At 39.7% G+C, this 18,611-nt stretch overlaps 1 protein-coding gene across 3 annotated transcripts in view; it reads left to right on the top strand.

Moving 5' to 3' along the window:
• SMAD2 (SMAD family member 2) overlaps positions 1-18,611 on the top strand; it is a 74,068-nt gene that overhangs the window by 13,715 nt on the left and 41,742 nt on the right. For all 3 annotated transcript variants that reach the window (XM_059409615.1, XM_059409613.1, XM_059409612.1), the window contains exon 2: positions 7,872-8,160. In XM_059409615.1, the coding sequence (XP_059265598.1) occupies positions 7,925-8,160 (236 nt within the window). In that variant the 5' untranslated portion in view covers positions 7,872-7,924. The remainder of the gene's footprint in view (positions 1-7,871; positions 8,161-18,611) is intronic.

Raw genomic sequence — 18,611 nt, 5'->3', positions numbered from 1 at the left:
TATGTGCATGTCCTCCTATGCAGCCTTTCTGCTCCTGGGCACATGTCTTAAGGCAGTGGGTTTCATCTGTTCTTTATAGACCCAGGTAGAAAACAATATTTTACATGTGACAGAAACAATTAAAAATTTTAAAAGAAGTGTACTCTGCTTTCTACTGTGTTCTGGCTAATTTTCTCTGTGAGTTTTATAATTTTTGTATGTTTTTTCTTTTGCTTTTTGAAAGATATTTTTCAGAATTAACTAAATGGATATCATGTTCAGCAGTGGTTCATGACCCTGAATTTAGAGAAATAGAAAAGAATAACATACGGTAAAATGTCTGTTTTAACTGGGAGAGACCAAAAAAATTAGGTTGCAGTGTACAGTGTGTTTCTTATGGTGGCTCTTCTTTTTGTTCAAGTTTGAAAGTTTCTTCCCTTGAACCTGTCTCACAACACCTGTAAGAAGATATACATCAGGCCACTCATGGCAGCTTGGAGGAGTGGAGAATTAGAAACAGCCTGAATAGGAATCAGAAGGAGAAAGGACAGTGAGCTCTAATGGTCAGACAGTGCAGTGCTATATGACCTGAAATGAATGAGCCAGAGTACAAGATTACATGTATTATCAGCATGGATAATAATAGTGAAAAAAACAATGTGACATGAACAGTATTAAAGTTTCATATAGAAATTTATAAAATGCAAAGATGTACGAATACAATATGTAGCAAAACCATTAAGTGACGATGGGGGAAAATCAGGGTGGTGATGATCTGAGAATCGAGGAGGAGGGGAATGGAAATCGAAACGTATTTATTGGGGCTTGAGCTGTATCCGTCTATCATGTCTTATTTCTTACAAGTACCACAGAATGTTAAGAATTGACAGAGCTAGGTGTGAGGCCCAAGGATGTTTCCTTTTTTTTTTTTTTGGTATGACTGAAATATTTAACTTTATAAGATAAACACTGTAAGTAAAACCCAAGGTATTTGGAAGAATAAATAAGTTCAACAAGATGTGTGAGACCTTTCCAGAGAAAATTATACAACTTATTGCTGGATAGTAAATCCAAAATAAAGAGAAACATATCATTTTTATAAACAGGGATACTCAGTATTATAAATATGTTAGTTCTTCACAAATTAATGTAAGTTCATTGCACTTGTAATCAAAGTCCTATGGAGTTTTGGTGGAGCTTAGACTAAACTTAATATCCCTAACATCGATTTGAAAAATAAGAGGGGCTCACCCTGCAGATAATCAGCTTACTAGAAAGCAGGGGTAAGTAAAATCCTGTGATACTGGTGTAGGTTTGAACAGTTACAATGAACAAAGTACAAAGCCCACAATCAGATGTTGTTTCATATGGAGCGGTGTGAATTACCAGAGAAAAGATAACTATGTAGTACATTGCCCTGACAAAGTGGGCTATCCTGCCAGTAGGTGTTTAGGTCACTATCTCAGCCCTTAACCAAAACCACATTCCTCCTATGTTAGAAAAATGTGAAAATGTGAAAAGCAAACTGTCCCCCAGAATATCTAGGGAAGAATATCTAGGGAGGAGTGTCTTTGTACCATCTGGCTCCTTCACGCTTCACATTCCTCATTTGTAAATAAGGGTATCTACCCCACTGGATGCTTGTGAGAGATGAGTTAATGCTTACCCGGTGGCTGAGCCCAACCTGTTGAGTCATAGCTCCGGCTCTCAAGCAGCGTTGCCTACTGTGTTTGCCGGCAGAAAGGGATTTTGTTAGAAGCAAAGTGGACCATAAGACTGTAACATGAAATCCGTGTACGCTAAAGGTATAAGAAAATGAGAAGATGTTCTGAGGCTTTGGAGGTTTTTTTTTTTTTTTTTTTAAATACATATGCAGTAATAGGGTTTATATCAAAATAAGAACAAGAAGCAAAGAAGGGAGTTGAAGACTACAAATAACATGAGCTGTAGTTTAAGGAAATATGTAGAGAATCCAATTTGTAAAACTGTGTTATACAATGATTAATAACTTGCAGGCTTTATTTGTGAATTTAGGATAATCAGACCTCTTACTTAACTGAAACTTTCCAGTGAGTAATCTTTGAATCCCAATTTTACTGATCTATCACTTGATAAGCTTTCTTACTGAGCTGTACAGATAAAGTCTTCCTACTCTAATGAATCCTGCCTTGTATGTCTCATTTATTGCTGAAATTAGTACACAGTTAGTATCTGAGCTTGTTTTTCAGTTCTTGCAGATGCTGGAAAAAATAATCTAACTTCACTAAAGTGCTTGCTGCCACACTGTGGAAGGAAATCTGTATTTTCTGCAAATGACTCATTCATATTTCAATAACTTGATCATAAGTCTAGTTTTCTTATTTCATTTTGTCTTCAGCTTAGAGCATATTGACATGGATTCCTTGAAAAAACCTAAATTCAGTCTATTAACATTTCAAGACTGTTGGCTAAATATATCTTAGCTATTTAAAATGCTCAACTGGTTGAATTGTATTACCAGCATTACTGAAAAATATTTTACCGAATATCATAATTCTCCAGAGATAATTAGCCAGGTGTCAGCCAGCCATGGTTACAGAGACATGACAAGTTGACGCTGGTAATTACATCTTCCAGAGTGGTCAGAAGTGCTCTTCTAGGACATGGGACACTGAGATCATGTGGTTGTACTAGGCCATGAGGTCACTCAGATGACCCAGAGCAGACTTAAACTTCTCATGTGTTCATTTCCATGAAGCAAAAAAAAAAAAAACAACTAAAAAGGTTTCATAGAAAACTTTTAGATCCCTAAGAATACATCTGAACTCCTAGGAAACATTTCTCCTCTAATAAAAGTGTGACAGAGAACCTGTTACTCAGATTCTTCCTACTGCTTAGAATCCTTTCAGTGTTGCAAATTCATACAGAAGTTTAATTTTTATTCGTACATAGGTTGAGTTCTCATACATGGACTAATTGAACCAAAGGTGCAGATAGATGCATTTGGACAAATTCTCGTTATATTTTGCTTGTTCTGTCCGTTTTTCACGAGGAGCTCGGATCCCGTGCGGAGCTCACGCAGAGCTTTGTTCTAAGGCTGAAGTCGGGGTGGGCCCGGAGCTGGACCTGGGGAGTCCTTAGAAGCCAAGCCGGAGACTGGCTGCCTCTGCTCTGTGGCAGGACTGGGTGTCCCTGCTGTGCTTGGGTGCACTCTCGCTTGTGGGCTGACTACCCTCTCCCGAGCCTCTGTGGTCTTCTGGGCCTGTGATGAGCACGGGGACTTACCTACAGGCCTGTAAAGGCTGATGCTGGGGCAGCTTTCCGATTTGCTTTCGGTTAGTGGTTTTTCCACCACTCCACGCCTTCACTTGTGTGCCTTCGTGGCAGTGGTCTTGGTGACTCCTTTTCCCTACAGTGTCCACATCCACTCGGCCGGTGACGCGTGAATCCTCTCAAAAGGAACTGAAGGAATACTGCTGGCCTTAGCTCAAATATCTGGCTTTGGCTCTGTGCTCCTGGCACGCCTTCCCCTCCCTGGGGGCTACCGCGGTGCTTCCTTGGACCCACACTGTAGCAGTGGAGTTTTTGGTAACTCCTAAAGTGTTGTCGGCTTCTAGAAAACCCGTGCCAAACGTCCTGCCTGATGTTCTGTCCTCTTTCCAGGCTTCTGCTCTGGTGTCCCTTTTGGGGTACCTCTCCCTTCTAAAGGTTGAGTCGTAAGCGTGTTGTGTGTGCTTGGGTAGGACTGTCACGCAGCACTGAGGTGCATGCGGCCAGCTCCGTTGGCACGCGTGGCGGCAGCGTAGGCGTGGCGGCAGCGTAGGCGTTCCACAGAAGTCCAAGGGTGCCCGCTCTGCCTTCTGCTGCCGGGTGGTCCCGATCGGGAGCTCTGGTGGATTACTACATGTGTTTGATAGAATTCGGTGTGTTTGCTTTATTTGTCAAGTTGTAGTTTTATGGAGTGGAGTGCTTACTTGCGTGTGTTACGGCAGAGTCCACCACCGTAGACAGCTGAACAGTGCTGCTCTCCCCCTCTCTCTGTTCTTTACCTACCCTGCAGATCTCTAGCTCTGCGCGAACTTTTGTATTGCTCTGAGCCTGAGTCACATAATCCTGCTTATTGGCTCCTTTTACATTTGTAGTATCTAAACCAGAGCTGGGCTCTCCAGAGTGCCAGGGCGGCATTTTGTTGTGGAGCTCCAGGAGATGTCCCTTAAAAAGTGTATCCGTGGCCAAATATATGAAATTTGGCTGGCTGTAGTGCCTCTTCTGGGAGATCCTTGGGACAGTCTCCTGAATTGAGGATGGGAACCTTAATCTCATTACTCGTTCTTCTCTTTTGAGGGAATGGATAGGATTGTTTATTAGGTTGTGACCATTTTTTTTCCTAGCAAAGTATACCAAGGCTTAAGTGTCTTTAGCGGGGAGACCATTTTGAGAATGGTCTTTTGAGAATCCAAAGTCTTTTTTTGAGCATTACACTTCTGTTTCTTTCTTTCTTTCTTTCTTTTTTTTTTAGAAAATGTATAGCTTTATTACAACAACTTTACTACTGCAGTTTTCCATGGAGACGGTTATATCACTAGAGAACATACCTCTTTCTTTCCAGTCAGTCAGTCTGTCTTTCTTTCTTTCTTCTCTTTCTCATCTTACTGTGCCGGCTAGAACATCCAGTGCGTTATTAAATAGAAGGGGCAACAATGGACATCCTTGGCTTATTTCCAGTTACAAGGACAGGGGATTTAATGTTTTACCCATTACATGTTTTTCTAGCTCTAGGTTTTTCATAGATGTTCTTTTTCAGAATAAAGAACTTACTCCTCTTTTCTGTTTTTCTATTTCCAGTTTGCTGAGACTTTTAAATCTTATATGGATATCAAATTAACATTGTCAAATGCTTTTTTTATGCATCAGTTAAGAAAATCATAAAGATTTTCCTCTTTATACTATACATGAGGTGCTTGGGTTTTTTGTTTTTGTTTTTGTTTCTTTTTCTATGTCAAGACAGTTTTGCTCCCTGGGATAAACCCTCGCTGGGTGAGGATACTACCTTTTCTATATATGTTACGAATGTGACTTGCTAATATTTGTTAAGGATTTTTCCATCTAGGAGTAGCAGACCTTTGCTTTGTGTTAGTGCAGGATCTTGGGTCCAAGCCAGTTTCTTGCTCCTGTGCCAGGGTCAGATAGCTTTTTCCTCTACTCGTTCCTCAGCATCAGTGTGTCTTTGTCTGGGACTGGTGGTGGCTGTGTTTCCTCCCCTCTGCTAGCAGAGTAGACTGTGGTTATTGTTACGCAGTGAAAGGCTTGTTGGTGTGTGGTAGGTGGGCAAGTAGGTTTGCCCCCTCTCTTTCCTCCTCCCCCAACAGTACCATAGCTTTTCCTCTGCTCTTTCCCTTGGGCTCTCCGTGTGGGAGGCTTTCCTATTCTCCCTCCTAGCTAAAGGCTTTTATTTTATAGGACCTGCCCCTAAGAGCGAAGAGTTTTCTCTCATTTCTTGCCCCATGCCAGTCTTTCAGGCGATCTCAGCTGAAGCCCATGGAGAAGAGTTTGTGATGAGTGCAGGTTTCTTCTGTCCGGATCTTACACATACTCTTAACTATCATCCTAGCGGACACTCAGCCTTTATCTTTACGTCTGTCTTCAACATTGAGCCCATTGACTATGACTGTGCTTCCTTTGTATCTGTGGGTTGATACCTGTTACCATTTTTGATAAGTTCTTGGCTGGTATCTTTTCATGTATTTTTTTCTGCCAAGTCTCTCTTTCCTCTCCTTTTGGGACTCCAGTTAAACTGCAGTTAAACCCAGTAGACGTTTGCTCTTAGGTATTCAGAGGTCCAGAGTATCTGGGTGGAAGTTTTTCTCTTAGCTCTCCTGTCCCACCTCAGCCCTTGACAGCTGAATGTCTGAGGTCTCTAAGGTTGACTTCTCTCACTCGTCCTGCCCATTCTTTCCCTTCCTTGTCAGAGGACAGATTACTTGCATTTGAGGGTCTGAGACCATAAGCTTCTTAGGGCATCTCTCAGCCTTCTAGGCCTGTCTCCCGATCTTCGGCATACTTTGGCAAACATGCAGTGGAGCCCTGTGCGAATGAGTGGTTGGATAGTATAGGTTTGCTCTTTGAAATCCTCAGAATTTTAGTATGTCTTGTCAGCAGACATGTTGCTTTTAAAATTTACTAAAGAGTAGGGTGCTTTCTTCTTAGCCTCCTCTAGGTTAGGATTCTTCTCCCTTAGCCACTCCACCAGGTAAGAAACCGTTCATGGGCCTCGATTTCCTGTCTCAGCACTGTCTGGAATTTAGTTCGGTTTCGGTTACTTTGCATCCTGAGCTCTGATGGGTTCAGAAAACACTTGATTTTGTAGCCTTATCTGTCTTGTTTTTGTAGTCTTACCTGTCTTTGTAGCCTTATCTGTCTTTATGTGACTGTGAGGGTGAAATGATGGTCTGTTGTCATTTCTACATCCCAGTTAGAAGTGGGAGCTCTTCTACACCTTTTACTTCATAGCCTGGAAATACCTGTTTCATTCTAGCTGATTTTTTAATAGATTTTTTTTGTCTTTAAGATTTTATTTATTTATTTGAAAGAAAGAGAAAGAACAGGAGCAGAGGGGGAGGGGTAAAGGGAGAGGGAGAGGCAGACTCCCTGCTGAACAGGTAACCCATCGCAGGGCTTGATCCCAGGACCCTAGGATTATGACCTGAGCCAAAGGCAGATACTTAACTGACTGGGCCACCCAGGCGCCCCTGTAGCTATTTCTTAGAGCTGCATTTCTAAATCTTCACTCTTCTCAAGTCTCAGCTCTCCAGTTCCATCCTCAAGTGGTAAATGATCTTATCTCTTATTTTGAGACTAAAGTCATCCACCTTAAAATTTAATTATGGGGCTTGTGAAGAGTGTGGGGAGAATTCATGGTAGGCACATAGAAAAGTAAGCACATGACAAACTGAGATCATTAACTGGGGAAAAGAAAGAGTTGTACAAAAAGGGAAACATGATTATATAGTAGTTTACTAACGATCTCATCAGACACAAAACTACCTTTGGGAGATAATTATTAAGGTTGGAGGAAAGTGAATAGTTGTGGTATAAATCTTCACTTTCCAGAAACAGTAGATGATACCTAAACTTGATGTTTCAAGGGGTACCATCATGAGCCTTTTCCTCGAAGTATAAATAGCCAGAAACAAAGTTAAAAGATTTTAAGGAATTGTACCTCAGTGTGAAAAGAGGAAATATATTTGACTTTAGTTATGACGCATACTGTTTGTTACTTAGATAAAAATGAAAAAGTTTTTGAAAAGAGGCCTAACTTGAAGCCTTCTCAGGGAATCATAAAAGTGAAGCACACCTTTTCTTCACACACCGTTTTACCTTTATTTTTTAAAATTTTTGTTGTTTCCTTCACACATGATGCCTTTTCCCTTTTTACAGCTTTAGATTTTACTTTATGATACTTCGTTATGAAAATGTAAAACTTCAGGGAAAGTAGACTTAATACATTTAAAAAATACTTTTGTTAAGTGTCCTAAAATATTTGGTGAATTGAGAAAAACATTTGGTGAATTGGTTTTCACTCATCAGTGAAAATATCTTAGTTATTGACACTATTAAAAGTTAAAAATGAAGTAGTATTGGTAGTAATAAATTTCACCAGTGCTGGTACAGATCTTACCTGCAAAATTGTTGTATTTGTCCACTTATAACATGGTTTTGTTTTTTAGAATTTGTTTCCACAGTTGCTTTAAAGTAGTAAAGACATTGTTATTGGAGAAGAAGATGACTTCTGAAAGTCTGCGGTGATGATCTGAATTTCTGTCTCATTTTCAGATTTGCTTTAGAGACAATGTTGAAGTTATGACTGGATTTTAAAGTTAGCCTCTGAACGATCCCTTCCGTATCTTTTCTAGGTCAGGTAGAGGAGTGTCTTCTCTCCGTGCGGATTGCGGCCTTTGGTGCGAGCATGTCGTCCATCTTGCCATTCACTCCACCAGTTGTGAAAAGGCTGCTGGGATGGAAGAAATCAGCTGGTGGATCTGGAGGAGCAGGCGGAGGAGAGCAGAATGGACAAGAAGAAAAGTGGTGTGAGAAAGCAGTTAAAAGTTTGGTGAAGAAACTAAAGAAAACAGGACGATTAGATGAGCTTGAGAAAGCCATCACCACTCAAAATTGTAATACTAAATGTGTCACCATACCAAGGTAAGTGTCGCTAGAGCAGAACTTCTATGATCATACTGTTGAAAATTGCTTAAAGGAAGCCAAAGGAAGGTCACTGAAATTTTGTTACTGTCAAGTCACCTGTAAATAGTGATTATTAAAACATATGACCACTCTTTTTAACTTGGCGTTTCAGTTTTATTTGACCAGTTAAGACTTGTTTTACAAGTCATTTTCTTGACCAATGAAGTTTAATCGAGCAAAATAAAATACTTAGTTGTATTGTTTTATCTTCACTGTGTTCATTTACCTTCATTGCCTAAATGCTGCATTGTAGCTTATCCTCATTTCTGTGACTGAATGACATTTGAATAAAGAGTCAAGGCTTTTCCTCTCCTAGTGCAACCTGACAGTTTGTTCCTGCCTTGGTCAAAAGTCTTGTCAGTAAGAGGGTTAACAGAGGCAGCTGATACTGTGGTGAATTTTATTTATATAATTTTTGTTTTGAGTTGTAGCATTACTTCTTAGAACGGTTTAGGGGGCAGCTTCTTAGATGTCCAGGGAGTCAGAACCTGGCACAGAGACCTACCTACCTCTTGTCTTGGAAGGACCTGTTACTTAAGAGGTTGAAGTTTTATTAGTATAAATTTAATTATTTGTGGATAAGTACCACTATCAGAAATGCTGTTTCTTTAACACTTTCTTTAAGTAGCAAGTGGCTTTTCAGTGTTTGACTACTGTTGGTAGATATTCTAGGGGTTTGGGGAGTGGCAGCGTATAAGCGTATAGAATTTTCTAAAATGGCTTCTGGTAGTGTTAGATGTGTGCTAGCATATAGCACATGAAACCATGCTCCTTGATTGACAGGTTTCCAGTGAGCTTTGGGAAATCCAGTCTGGATGCTGGATTGTTGAACTAGATCCCAGTAACACCAGCCTATCTACTTGCAAATACTAACAATAGAATGTTTCCTGCCTTATTTGGTAGGTTAATTATCCATTTCTTTGATTTTACTTGTTTTCACATATATCTTAGAGTCACTTTTTTGGTTTATGCTTTTGTTTTACAAATGCTTATGAGGGCCTGCTGAATGCAGGGCACTATTTCAGGCCCTTGGGGTATGGTCTGACCAAAACAAAGATCCTCCTCTTAGGCCTAAATCTACACAGTAAGCAAGTGGACAGATTGATAATTTGAGATGGCAGTCAGTGCAGAGAAGACCATGACTGAGGGATAAAAAAGCTGCTTCGGATTGGATTGTGAAACTTAAACTGATCTTTGAGAAATAGCAGCTAGCTGAAGGGAGAGTCTTCTAGGAGAGGAAGGAGCCAGTGTAAAGACACCAGGTGAGAAATAGCTTATCATGTTGGAGGATTTTAAAAGAAGCCTAGTAGAGATGAAGGAATGCAATACAAGTATAAAACTTGGAAGGAGTCAGGTAATACAGCATTGTAAGGCACAGTGGGAGTTTGAATTTTAGTCTAAATAGAAGAGAAAGCAAACAAGGCTTTTTAAACAGATTTAAAAAAATTTAAGTAGTGGTGTGTTTGTGGGTATGTGTGTGTAGCAGACTGGATAGTAGGTCTAGAAGGAGGGCGATCGGGAGGCTAGTAAAGTCATCTAACTGGGAGATGCTGGAGGGTGGACAGGCAATGGCGGCTGGGCGGACATGTGAGGTGGACAGAGCAGGATGAAGTAGGACTGAAAGGACTTGGTAATGAATTGGCCAAGAATAAGTCAAGCTACATTTGCTGATTTTTCATGGTGTAGTGCCTGGAATTTCAGTTCAGCAAACACTTTATTAAACACCCACTACGTGTGGGTGATATGCTCTTCCTCACAGGAGTTAAAGTACGGTCTTTGCTTTTGAGTTGCTTTTTAGTAAGGGAGATAAACTTCACAAATCATCTCATAAGTAGTGTAGGTGTTAAGAAAGGTGCGTGCTCCTGTAGCTGTGTCCGGAGGAGAAGAATTCTGCCTACCCTACAGCTTGTGGAGAGTTTCCTTCTCTCCACAAGGATTGGATTGGTGCCAGAGCTGAATCTTGATGGGTGTGAAGGAGGGATTTAGTCAGGAGAGGCCGGGTTCTCCCAGAGTGGCCTTGTTCTGTTGAGAGTGACTCCAGAGGGGCACTGGTGAAGGGCACTGAGCCAGCCGGCTGGTGTCCTGGAGGAAGGCTGTGTAGGTGGTTAAGGAACTGCAAGGTGATCCTGAACCTGAGTGGTGATGAAGGTTGAGTCTCTGAAGAGTCTGAGCACGGCTTCTGGCTGCAGGGAGGAGAATGATTGTGAGACTGGAGAGAGTGGGCGCGGGGAGACTGGTTGGTGGGTTCTCTTCCTCCTCAGAAGAACTGTGTGTACCGGAGACCGGGCGCCGCGTCTCTGCGCCTCAAGTGCTCCACTGAGATGGCCTTGCGGGGCGGTTCTGGCCAAGCTGAGAGGGGAGCTGGGCGGGCCCTTCCTGTAGGGAGACCCAGGGACGGTAGGAAGCAGCCGATGAGGAAAATGTGTACAGGTCACAGTGGTCATCATGCTTTTCCTATTTTCCATTCTTCTACTTATAGCCGATTTTAAAGACTTTGTGTATTCTAGGGCTTTCTGATCGCTAAAACAAATTCTTTTTTGCTCTTTTACCTAACAGTGAAAGTGGAGTGGTGGTTGAACATTACCGTGTTTTACAGTCAGAAGTTCTTTAAAGCTTAGAAACTTGGTGTGTCTAATTTAGTGGGTGGTTTTTGGGTAAGTAATGTAGATTTCTTAAGCCTGGTTGTTGTCGATCAAGAAGTTTAGGCTTCTTTTGCTATGGTTTGGTCCCATACGTTTATAGAGTTTGCTTTGTTTTTAGTACAGAGCAGTTACTGTTGTGTTAGATTATAGGTTATTTCTTAACTACTAAATGGTCTTAAACATTCAGTCAACTGTTTAAATATGTCGACTGTAATGGTTGGGGAATGGGGGCAGGAAAGGTCCATTATGGATAAATCCGAACTATAGTTTAGGCCAAATTATTTAATATTTGGTCCAGAATGGATTTACTGTTTGAGTTTATGTACTTAAATTTGCAAGAGAGTTGTTTATAAAAAAATCTTAAGGTTTTACAAACCTAAAAATACAAAGAAGTTCATTGGATGAAAAACGTGAAACGTAAATTACCTAGTATTTAAAAATGGCAAATATTTTCTGTTAAAATACCTGTTGTATCGACTGTTAACTATTTCTTCCCCCACAACCCCCTTTCTTCTCATCTTAAAGTGGGACTAAATTTAGGGCAGTACTAGTCCTGGCTCCATGCCCCTCATATAATTACTCAGGCTTCATAGTTTTGTCTCTGAAGGGATAGAAGCTATAGTTACACACGTATGTCACTGCTTCTTCCCTGTTGTTGAATGTGGTGACACAAAGTGGTTCATTGGTAGAACTTCAACTGTCAAGCTGCAGTGAGCTGACTAGTATAAATAAAGCTTCATGAGGCTTTTATATCTCCAACATTTTTGAGACCAGGGAATGGAACACAACTAAGTCATAAAATGAGAATGACATTGATATTTGGGTAACGAATCGATCAGAAGAAGAAAAAAGCTTTTAGTGTGTATTATCTACAATAAACCAAAATCCAAACTGCTATAGGGTTGGAGACTCTAAAGTTAAAAGCGAGGTCTAATAATGGCAATTTTATAATATCCATTATATGTGAATGTGTAGGGATAATGAATTCATTTTCATAAACATAAACATGGGTGGTGCTTTGATCATGAAATCAGATTTTTGATGTTTCATCCTAAGGAAATGGTCAGGAATATGGTCAAAGGTGGCTGGTGTTCATTTCTGTTGTTTGTAATAGTGAAGAATTAGAAAAATCCCAATCCTGACCCTTAATTTTCTTAACTCTAATAATAAAGGAAACTTATCAACTCTTTTTTTTTTTTTTACCAGAATTGAACATGTATATTAAAGGAAAAGTTTATACCAGTGTTACTTATAAAAATAGATAAAAAAATTATAAACAAATAACCAGAAACTAGAGTTACTAAAAACGAAGTGATAGAACCATGACTAGGAAATTTTATTGCAGAAATGCAAGTGTAATTCAATTACAGACATCTATTAATACAAGATACTTCATAGTCCTATTTAAGAAGAACTCTGATCATCTTGATGGATCTAGAAAGAAGTTTTTAAAAAAAAAAATTTAAGATTGTTTTTATTTGAGCAGGAGAGAGAGTGCTTGCACATGGGTGGGGTCGGGGAGGGACAGAGGGAGAGAGAATCTCCAGCGGACTTTGTGCTGAGCAGGATCCTGAGATCTTGACCTGAGATGAAACCAGGAGTCCAAATCTTAACTGACAGAGCCATCCCCATGCCCTCTAGAAGGAGATTATTATAAAATTCCATATTTATTCATGTTAAACAAATTAGAAATAGGAATTTTCTTAACTTGATAAAGCATACTTCTAAAAATGTTAACACTTAACCATGAATCATGAATCTTTAGAGAGAATACACCAAATTGTTAATAGTAATTATTTATGGATTATCAGGAATGTCCTATAGGTTTTCTTAATATGTGTACATATATATGAAAGTGTTTTTTACTTTTATAGCTAGCACATTTAATTTAAACGTTTAAATTGGACTTTTGGGCAATACTTGAACTATTCTTATTTTTACTTTTTTTACCCTTTGAAGTCAATTTTTCTGTTAAAGGACAGTTATGTTTTCATTCTATTAACATTCTTTTAGAAACATATACATTTATATCTGTATTTTCCCTCAAAAAGTATATTCCTTAAAAACAAAAAGTAGCATGTATACATGTTGAGAATTCACCCACATGTGATACGTGACAAATGTCTCCCCTCCCGTAGTGTGCCCAGTCCTTGCCCACTTTCTTTCGTCAGAAGTCATTGTGTTATCTGCTTCTTACGTATCCTTTCAGGATAATATGTTTCTTTTTAATGCTGTTACTGATTTTTGGTTTTGTTTTCCATCTTCTAAAGTTTTAAACATAAGAGTACTTAAATAAATGTGGATTGTCAACTTTTATTTCTAAGTTCATATTCTTCCCCTTTTACTTTTCTGTATAATGCAGGAAGAATTAAAGAGAAGTCTTTTTAAACTCAAGCAGTGGTATCCTTCAATTCTTCTTAAACTAGTTCCTTTTCATTTTTCAGAAGGGAGTAAGAATAATCCTCTGTCCCTCGTTCATAGATGGATATATAAAATTTACCAGTATCTGTGTGTGTGTGTGTGAGTGTGTGAGAGAGAGAGAGAGAGAGAGAGCGCTTGTGCGCATGAAAGAAAGAATGTGAGAGAACTCTGAATTTGCAGTTTGGTCACCTGTTTTTGAGTCTGCTTCAGTCTTGGGTGAATGTGGATCCTGAGACATGTGACTGCATTTTACTATTTCGTAATCTGTGAAAAGGGGTGGTAGGTACCGCCTCAGGATTTTCTCAGTACTACTTTTGGGTCCTTTGAAATAATGTAAATTTGGTGTGTGAATTGTGAAGCACTGTAATCGAGAATGTGATTTATTTGAAATAGTTACAGATACTCCGTATGTTCGTTCCCCTTCCAGTTTCTCTAGGAGGACTTAAATTGTAGGCATTAAATTGTATTGTCTATGCTTGGGAAGAGTTTCTGCCAGGCGACATTGCATTAGGTAGAACGTGGTTTATTTAGATGTACAGCATTTATTCATAAAATCCAAACTGGAAACATTTTATAGCTGCAAATGAGAACGTTGAAATCATGGTCACAGCTCCCTTCTATCAGCCTCAGGCTCCAACTTGTCATTTTCTGTGCATTCCCTGTGTCAGTTGTGAAAGCACTTCTGGTGCGCTGTAGGGCCCGGTGAAACCAGTTTGAAAGGTGCTTTGCCAGACCCTTAACCTTTATCTGGTACCTACATTTACTGTCAGGTGTTTTGAGGACACTTCTGCTGCAGGATGCTGGGATTGAGAGCCCTTCTGTGTAGAGGACATATTCTTACATAGGACATTTTTAATCATTTACCTTATCAGCAAAGACAGCCTGCTGTAGGACTTCTGTCTCTTCATAGAATTACTGAATTGAATCCAAATTCATTAATCTTTGTAAATGTGGTGTTTCACACCTGAGGCGCTAAGCATCCTCTCCACTTCTCTTGCCCCATTAATGTACTGTCTTGGCTTAAAGAATACATTCCTCAACCTAGCTAATCTAATAGGCATTTAAGAAATTACAGCCATCTTTTGTTTTGCTAGCATCTTTGGTCTGTTTCCAGTTTTATCTGGATCCATTCCAGCTTGCCCAGACCGTTTCTGTGTTACTAACCACATTCTGGGAGGATTGTAATTATTGGGGACAACATTTAACCATACTGTTTACTCCTTCTCTTTCCTGTCTTGCGGTAGAGTGTTTCTGGGCCTCTGTGGTCCCCACTAGTGATTCACAAGTAAATGTACCACCATCTAAGGGCCTGAAATAGAAAGCACCCCACATGGACCGCAGAGATGGAAAGTAATAGTAAAACACTGGGTTAGGCTACCCTGAAGTCTGGTTTTAACTCCTCCCCGGTACTTAGGCTAAAATGACTGGATACCACATGTTTCTTATCTTCTGTTCTTTTCATTCTTTTATTTTTCCTTCCTTGTTCAGTTTGGATATTTTCTTTTGACTTAACTTTGCATTTACGGATCCTCTTTTATGCTGTGTTTAGTCTGCTGTTAAACACATTCAGTGAGTTCTTAATTTAAAATCCTGTGTTTTTCTGTTTTAGCATGCTCCTTTGATATTGTAGGTTCCAGCTCTCATTTGAAATTCTTCCTCCATTTCTGTTTTCCTGAATTTTCTTTAGTATATTTATAATAGTTATTTTAAAGTCCATCTGCCAACTCTAGTATCTGTCGGCCTGCTTCTATCATGGTCTGTTCAGTCTTTTAATGATCACATTTCTCTGCCTTTCATGTGCTGTGTAATTTTGATGGTATGGCATATATTGTGTAAGAGGGAATGACAAGTGCTGCAGATGATGCTTTCCCCCAAAAAGTGTTTGACCTTTCCTCTGTCTGGTGGATAGAGGGGCTGATCCTCTGAATCTCAGTGGGGATTGAACAGGACTGGGGCTCAGTTGCCATTTCTTGGGCTTCAGTGTACCACTGTCTCATACCTTCTCGAATAGGGCTCCCCTGGGATTGTGAGAGGCCCCCTGGTAGGCCTTTATCACTTACTGCCCCAAACACGGTGGGAGATTCACTTCTGTCCTTTCCATGGTTTGAATTTGACTCTTGAGCCTCCTATGGATTGCAGCTTTACAACCTGGCAACCATCTTTGAGGAAGGAGACTCCTGTGATTGTTCAAACTTCTGTTATTTTCTTCAGTAGAGTTTCTCTTCCCAGACCAAGCCCGACCCACATCCTGTTCCTTGAATCTGCATATGAGCCCTGGAAAGGGAATGACAGGCAGTCCTCAGTTCACCGAGAATATATTCCTCATCCTCCTTGTGAGTGATTTTATTTATTTGAGGGAGAACATACGCAGGGGGAGGGGCAGACATGGGTCTGCATCCTGGGATCCTGGGATCATGACCTGAGCCCAAGGCAGAGGCTTAACTGACTGAGTCACCCAGGTGCCCCATTCCTAGTTACAACTTTGATTCATCCTGATCTGGTTACTTCAGCAGCTATTCTGTCATTTTGCTTTTTTTTTTTTTTTTTTGGTGGTGGTGGTGGGGATATCTTTTTTTCCTCTAGTTGTTGCAACAGTAACAGTAGCCTGCTATGACCTTCTTGTATCTTACCTGGAAGTAGAATTCTAACAGAAGGTTCAAATGGGAACTTACACAGTGTTTATTCAGAGACCCCCAAACCTGAGATCAGTAGATTGCAAGTAACCTGCATTCAGAACTGAGGAGCAGTGGACCGTTCAGATGCAGAACTTGCAGACGGGATTCCACAAGACAGCTAGGGCTGTGATAAACCCACCCCCTACTTCTAGCCCCATGCGGGCTCTGCTCAGCAGGGAGCCTGCTTCCCTTCCTCTCTCTCTGCCTGCCAAATGCATAAATAAAATCTTAATAATTAAAAAAAAGAACTATGTAAGACTTTGGTTAACTCCCTCCTCCCACACTTTTTTCTTTTATGAACTTTGCTTTATTTGTAGGACTTTATATGCTTGTAGGAAGATATAATTTCTCCCTGACTTGGTTTACTTCCAAGTTTGCTAGGCCAGTGCAGGAGAGCAGGTGAAGGAAGGCTAGGTTTGTCCTAAGGACAGTGTGAAAGTTCAGAGTTTGATACTGAACAAAAACTTAAAATGAAAAGTAATTTAAGAAATTGAGGGAATTTTTTCCTCATTGTTTTTATGTAATGCTGTGTATAATTTGCATTAAGTTATAAAAATACATTTGTCTGTGTATATTACCTATACATTATAACTTCATGTAAAAACATTGTCAGCTTTAAAGTGTTACACAAATGTGAGTTGATTTTTATTTTATAGGATGCTAATTTTTAAAATTATCAGATTAAAATTCTTTCTTTACAACCAAAAACAAGCACCACAAAAATGTATGACTTAGAAAGTTGAGTTTTTACAGAATTCTATTCTGTATTGCTCTTCTTATTTTATTTAATTTAAAAGATTGGAATGATAGATTTTTTAAAAAAATATTATTTATTTATTTGAAAGAGAGAGAATGAGAGTGAGCACAAGCAGGTGGAAGAGCAGAGGGAGAGGGAGAAGCAGACTCCCTGCTGAGCAGAGAGCCCAACATGGGGCGCGGTCCCAGGACCCTGGGATCATGACCTGAGCCGAAGGCAGACGCTTAACTGACTGAGCCACCCAGGCGTCCCTAGTTAGATTTTTCCATTAGGATCTTTTTTTGTCATTTAGGATACACTTTTAATTGTTAAAAACAAAATATTAAAATAAATGTAGAAAACCCATTAGCTACATTATTAAAATATTCTGAGCCTCTTTTATTATTAGGCTTTTTTTTGGCAAGTGAAAAGTTTGTTTTTGGGTGGACTTGAAATATTTTGAGCAACTATTTTTAGAATTGATTTTATTTTTTCAAATTTTTAAGGATTTATTTATATAGTTGAGAGTAGGAGTGAGTGAGTGTGAGGGGCTTTGGGGAGGGGCAGAAGGAGAGGGAGAATCTCAAGCAGACTTCCTGCTGATCACAGACCCAGATGCAGGGCTCAGTCACACAACCCTGAAATCATGACCTGAGCCAAAAATTAAGAGTCTGAACCTTAACTGACAGAGCCACCCAGGCAACCCTAGAATTGATATTTAAAATCAATTGTAGGGGACTTCAATGGTAGGAACTACTTTATTTGTGTGAGAGATGTTTTTTAAAGGCAGTTGGAACATCTAGCAAGGTCACAAGGTAGTGTTTTCAGTATAAAATAGAGGTAAAGGTGAAGTATTTTTTCAGTTCTTACTTGGTCATTCTGCTTCTAAGAAAAGCTAAACCAAACCAAAGAAGAATTAAGAGTATCAGTTTTATCCTTATAGGACTCTGACCATAGGGATTCTGTTGTCTCCTCCTATTTTTCTATGGGAATGGCTGTGGTGGTTTACTTAAGAATTCCCCCCCCCCCCCCGGGATACTTGAGTGGCTCTTGGTTAAGCAGCTGTCTTCAGATCGGGTCATGATCCCAGGGTCCTGGGGTCAGTCCCACATTGGGCTCTTTGCTCAGCGGAGAGCTTGCTGCTCCCCCTGCTTCTTCTCTCTCTCTATCTCTGACAAATGAATGAATGAATCCTTTAAAAAAATTTTTTTTCCTGAGAAAATGAACTCATAAAAATCACTAATTTTTATAATTAAGCACATGCTATGAAGGTTTTACTTATCTGGGATATTATACCAAAGTTACTGTTTTAGTTTTGACTTACTATGTTTTTATTGTTTCTTTTTAATAAATGGGTAAGAGGCAGAATAGCGTTGGTAATTAAGAATGCAGCCTCTCCAGGCCACTTGTCGGCTGCATTTGCCTCTCTGCTTCCACTACCTCATTTGTCTGGTGGGGAGGGCAATGCCTGATTTGTGGTTTGTTGGAAGGTTAAGTGATGTAATATGTGTAAGGGCTTAGTGCTGGTACGTATATTGTAAAATGACATCTCTGAAGTGCTGACATCAAAACGTCATAAATGTGTACTTGCTTAAAAAAAAAGCTTTAAAATAGGTGTAGTAAAACTTGGAAGAATTAATGGATCAAAATCACAAATCCACGGATTTGAAGAGTTGGGTTAGGCTAGGCCCAAGAAGTCAGTTACAGCATAGACGATCTAGATTACACTGTTATCCACTGACTTGATATTTATAGATTACTAAATCTAATATCTGTATAATACAGTCTTTTCAAGTACTCATGGTAAGAACACCAGGAAAGATTATTTGCAGGGCACAAGTCTCAATAAATTTTAAAAGATTGAAATCAACAGAGTATGTTCTCCCCCCAAAAACAGAACAAAATTAGAAATCAATACCAATAAAACATCTATTA

Source organism: Mustela nigripes, chromosome 8 (genome assembly GCF_022355385.1).
Source record: "Mustela nigripes isolate SB6536 chromosome 8, MUSNIG.SB6536, whole genome shotgun sequence".
NCBI classification, from domain to species: Eukaryota; Metazoa; Chordata; class Mammalia; order Carnivora; family Mustelidae; genus Mustela; species Mustela nigripes.
Note: the sequence above shows the minus strand (reverse complement) of the source record. Positions and strands in the feature narration are given on the sequence as shown.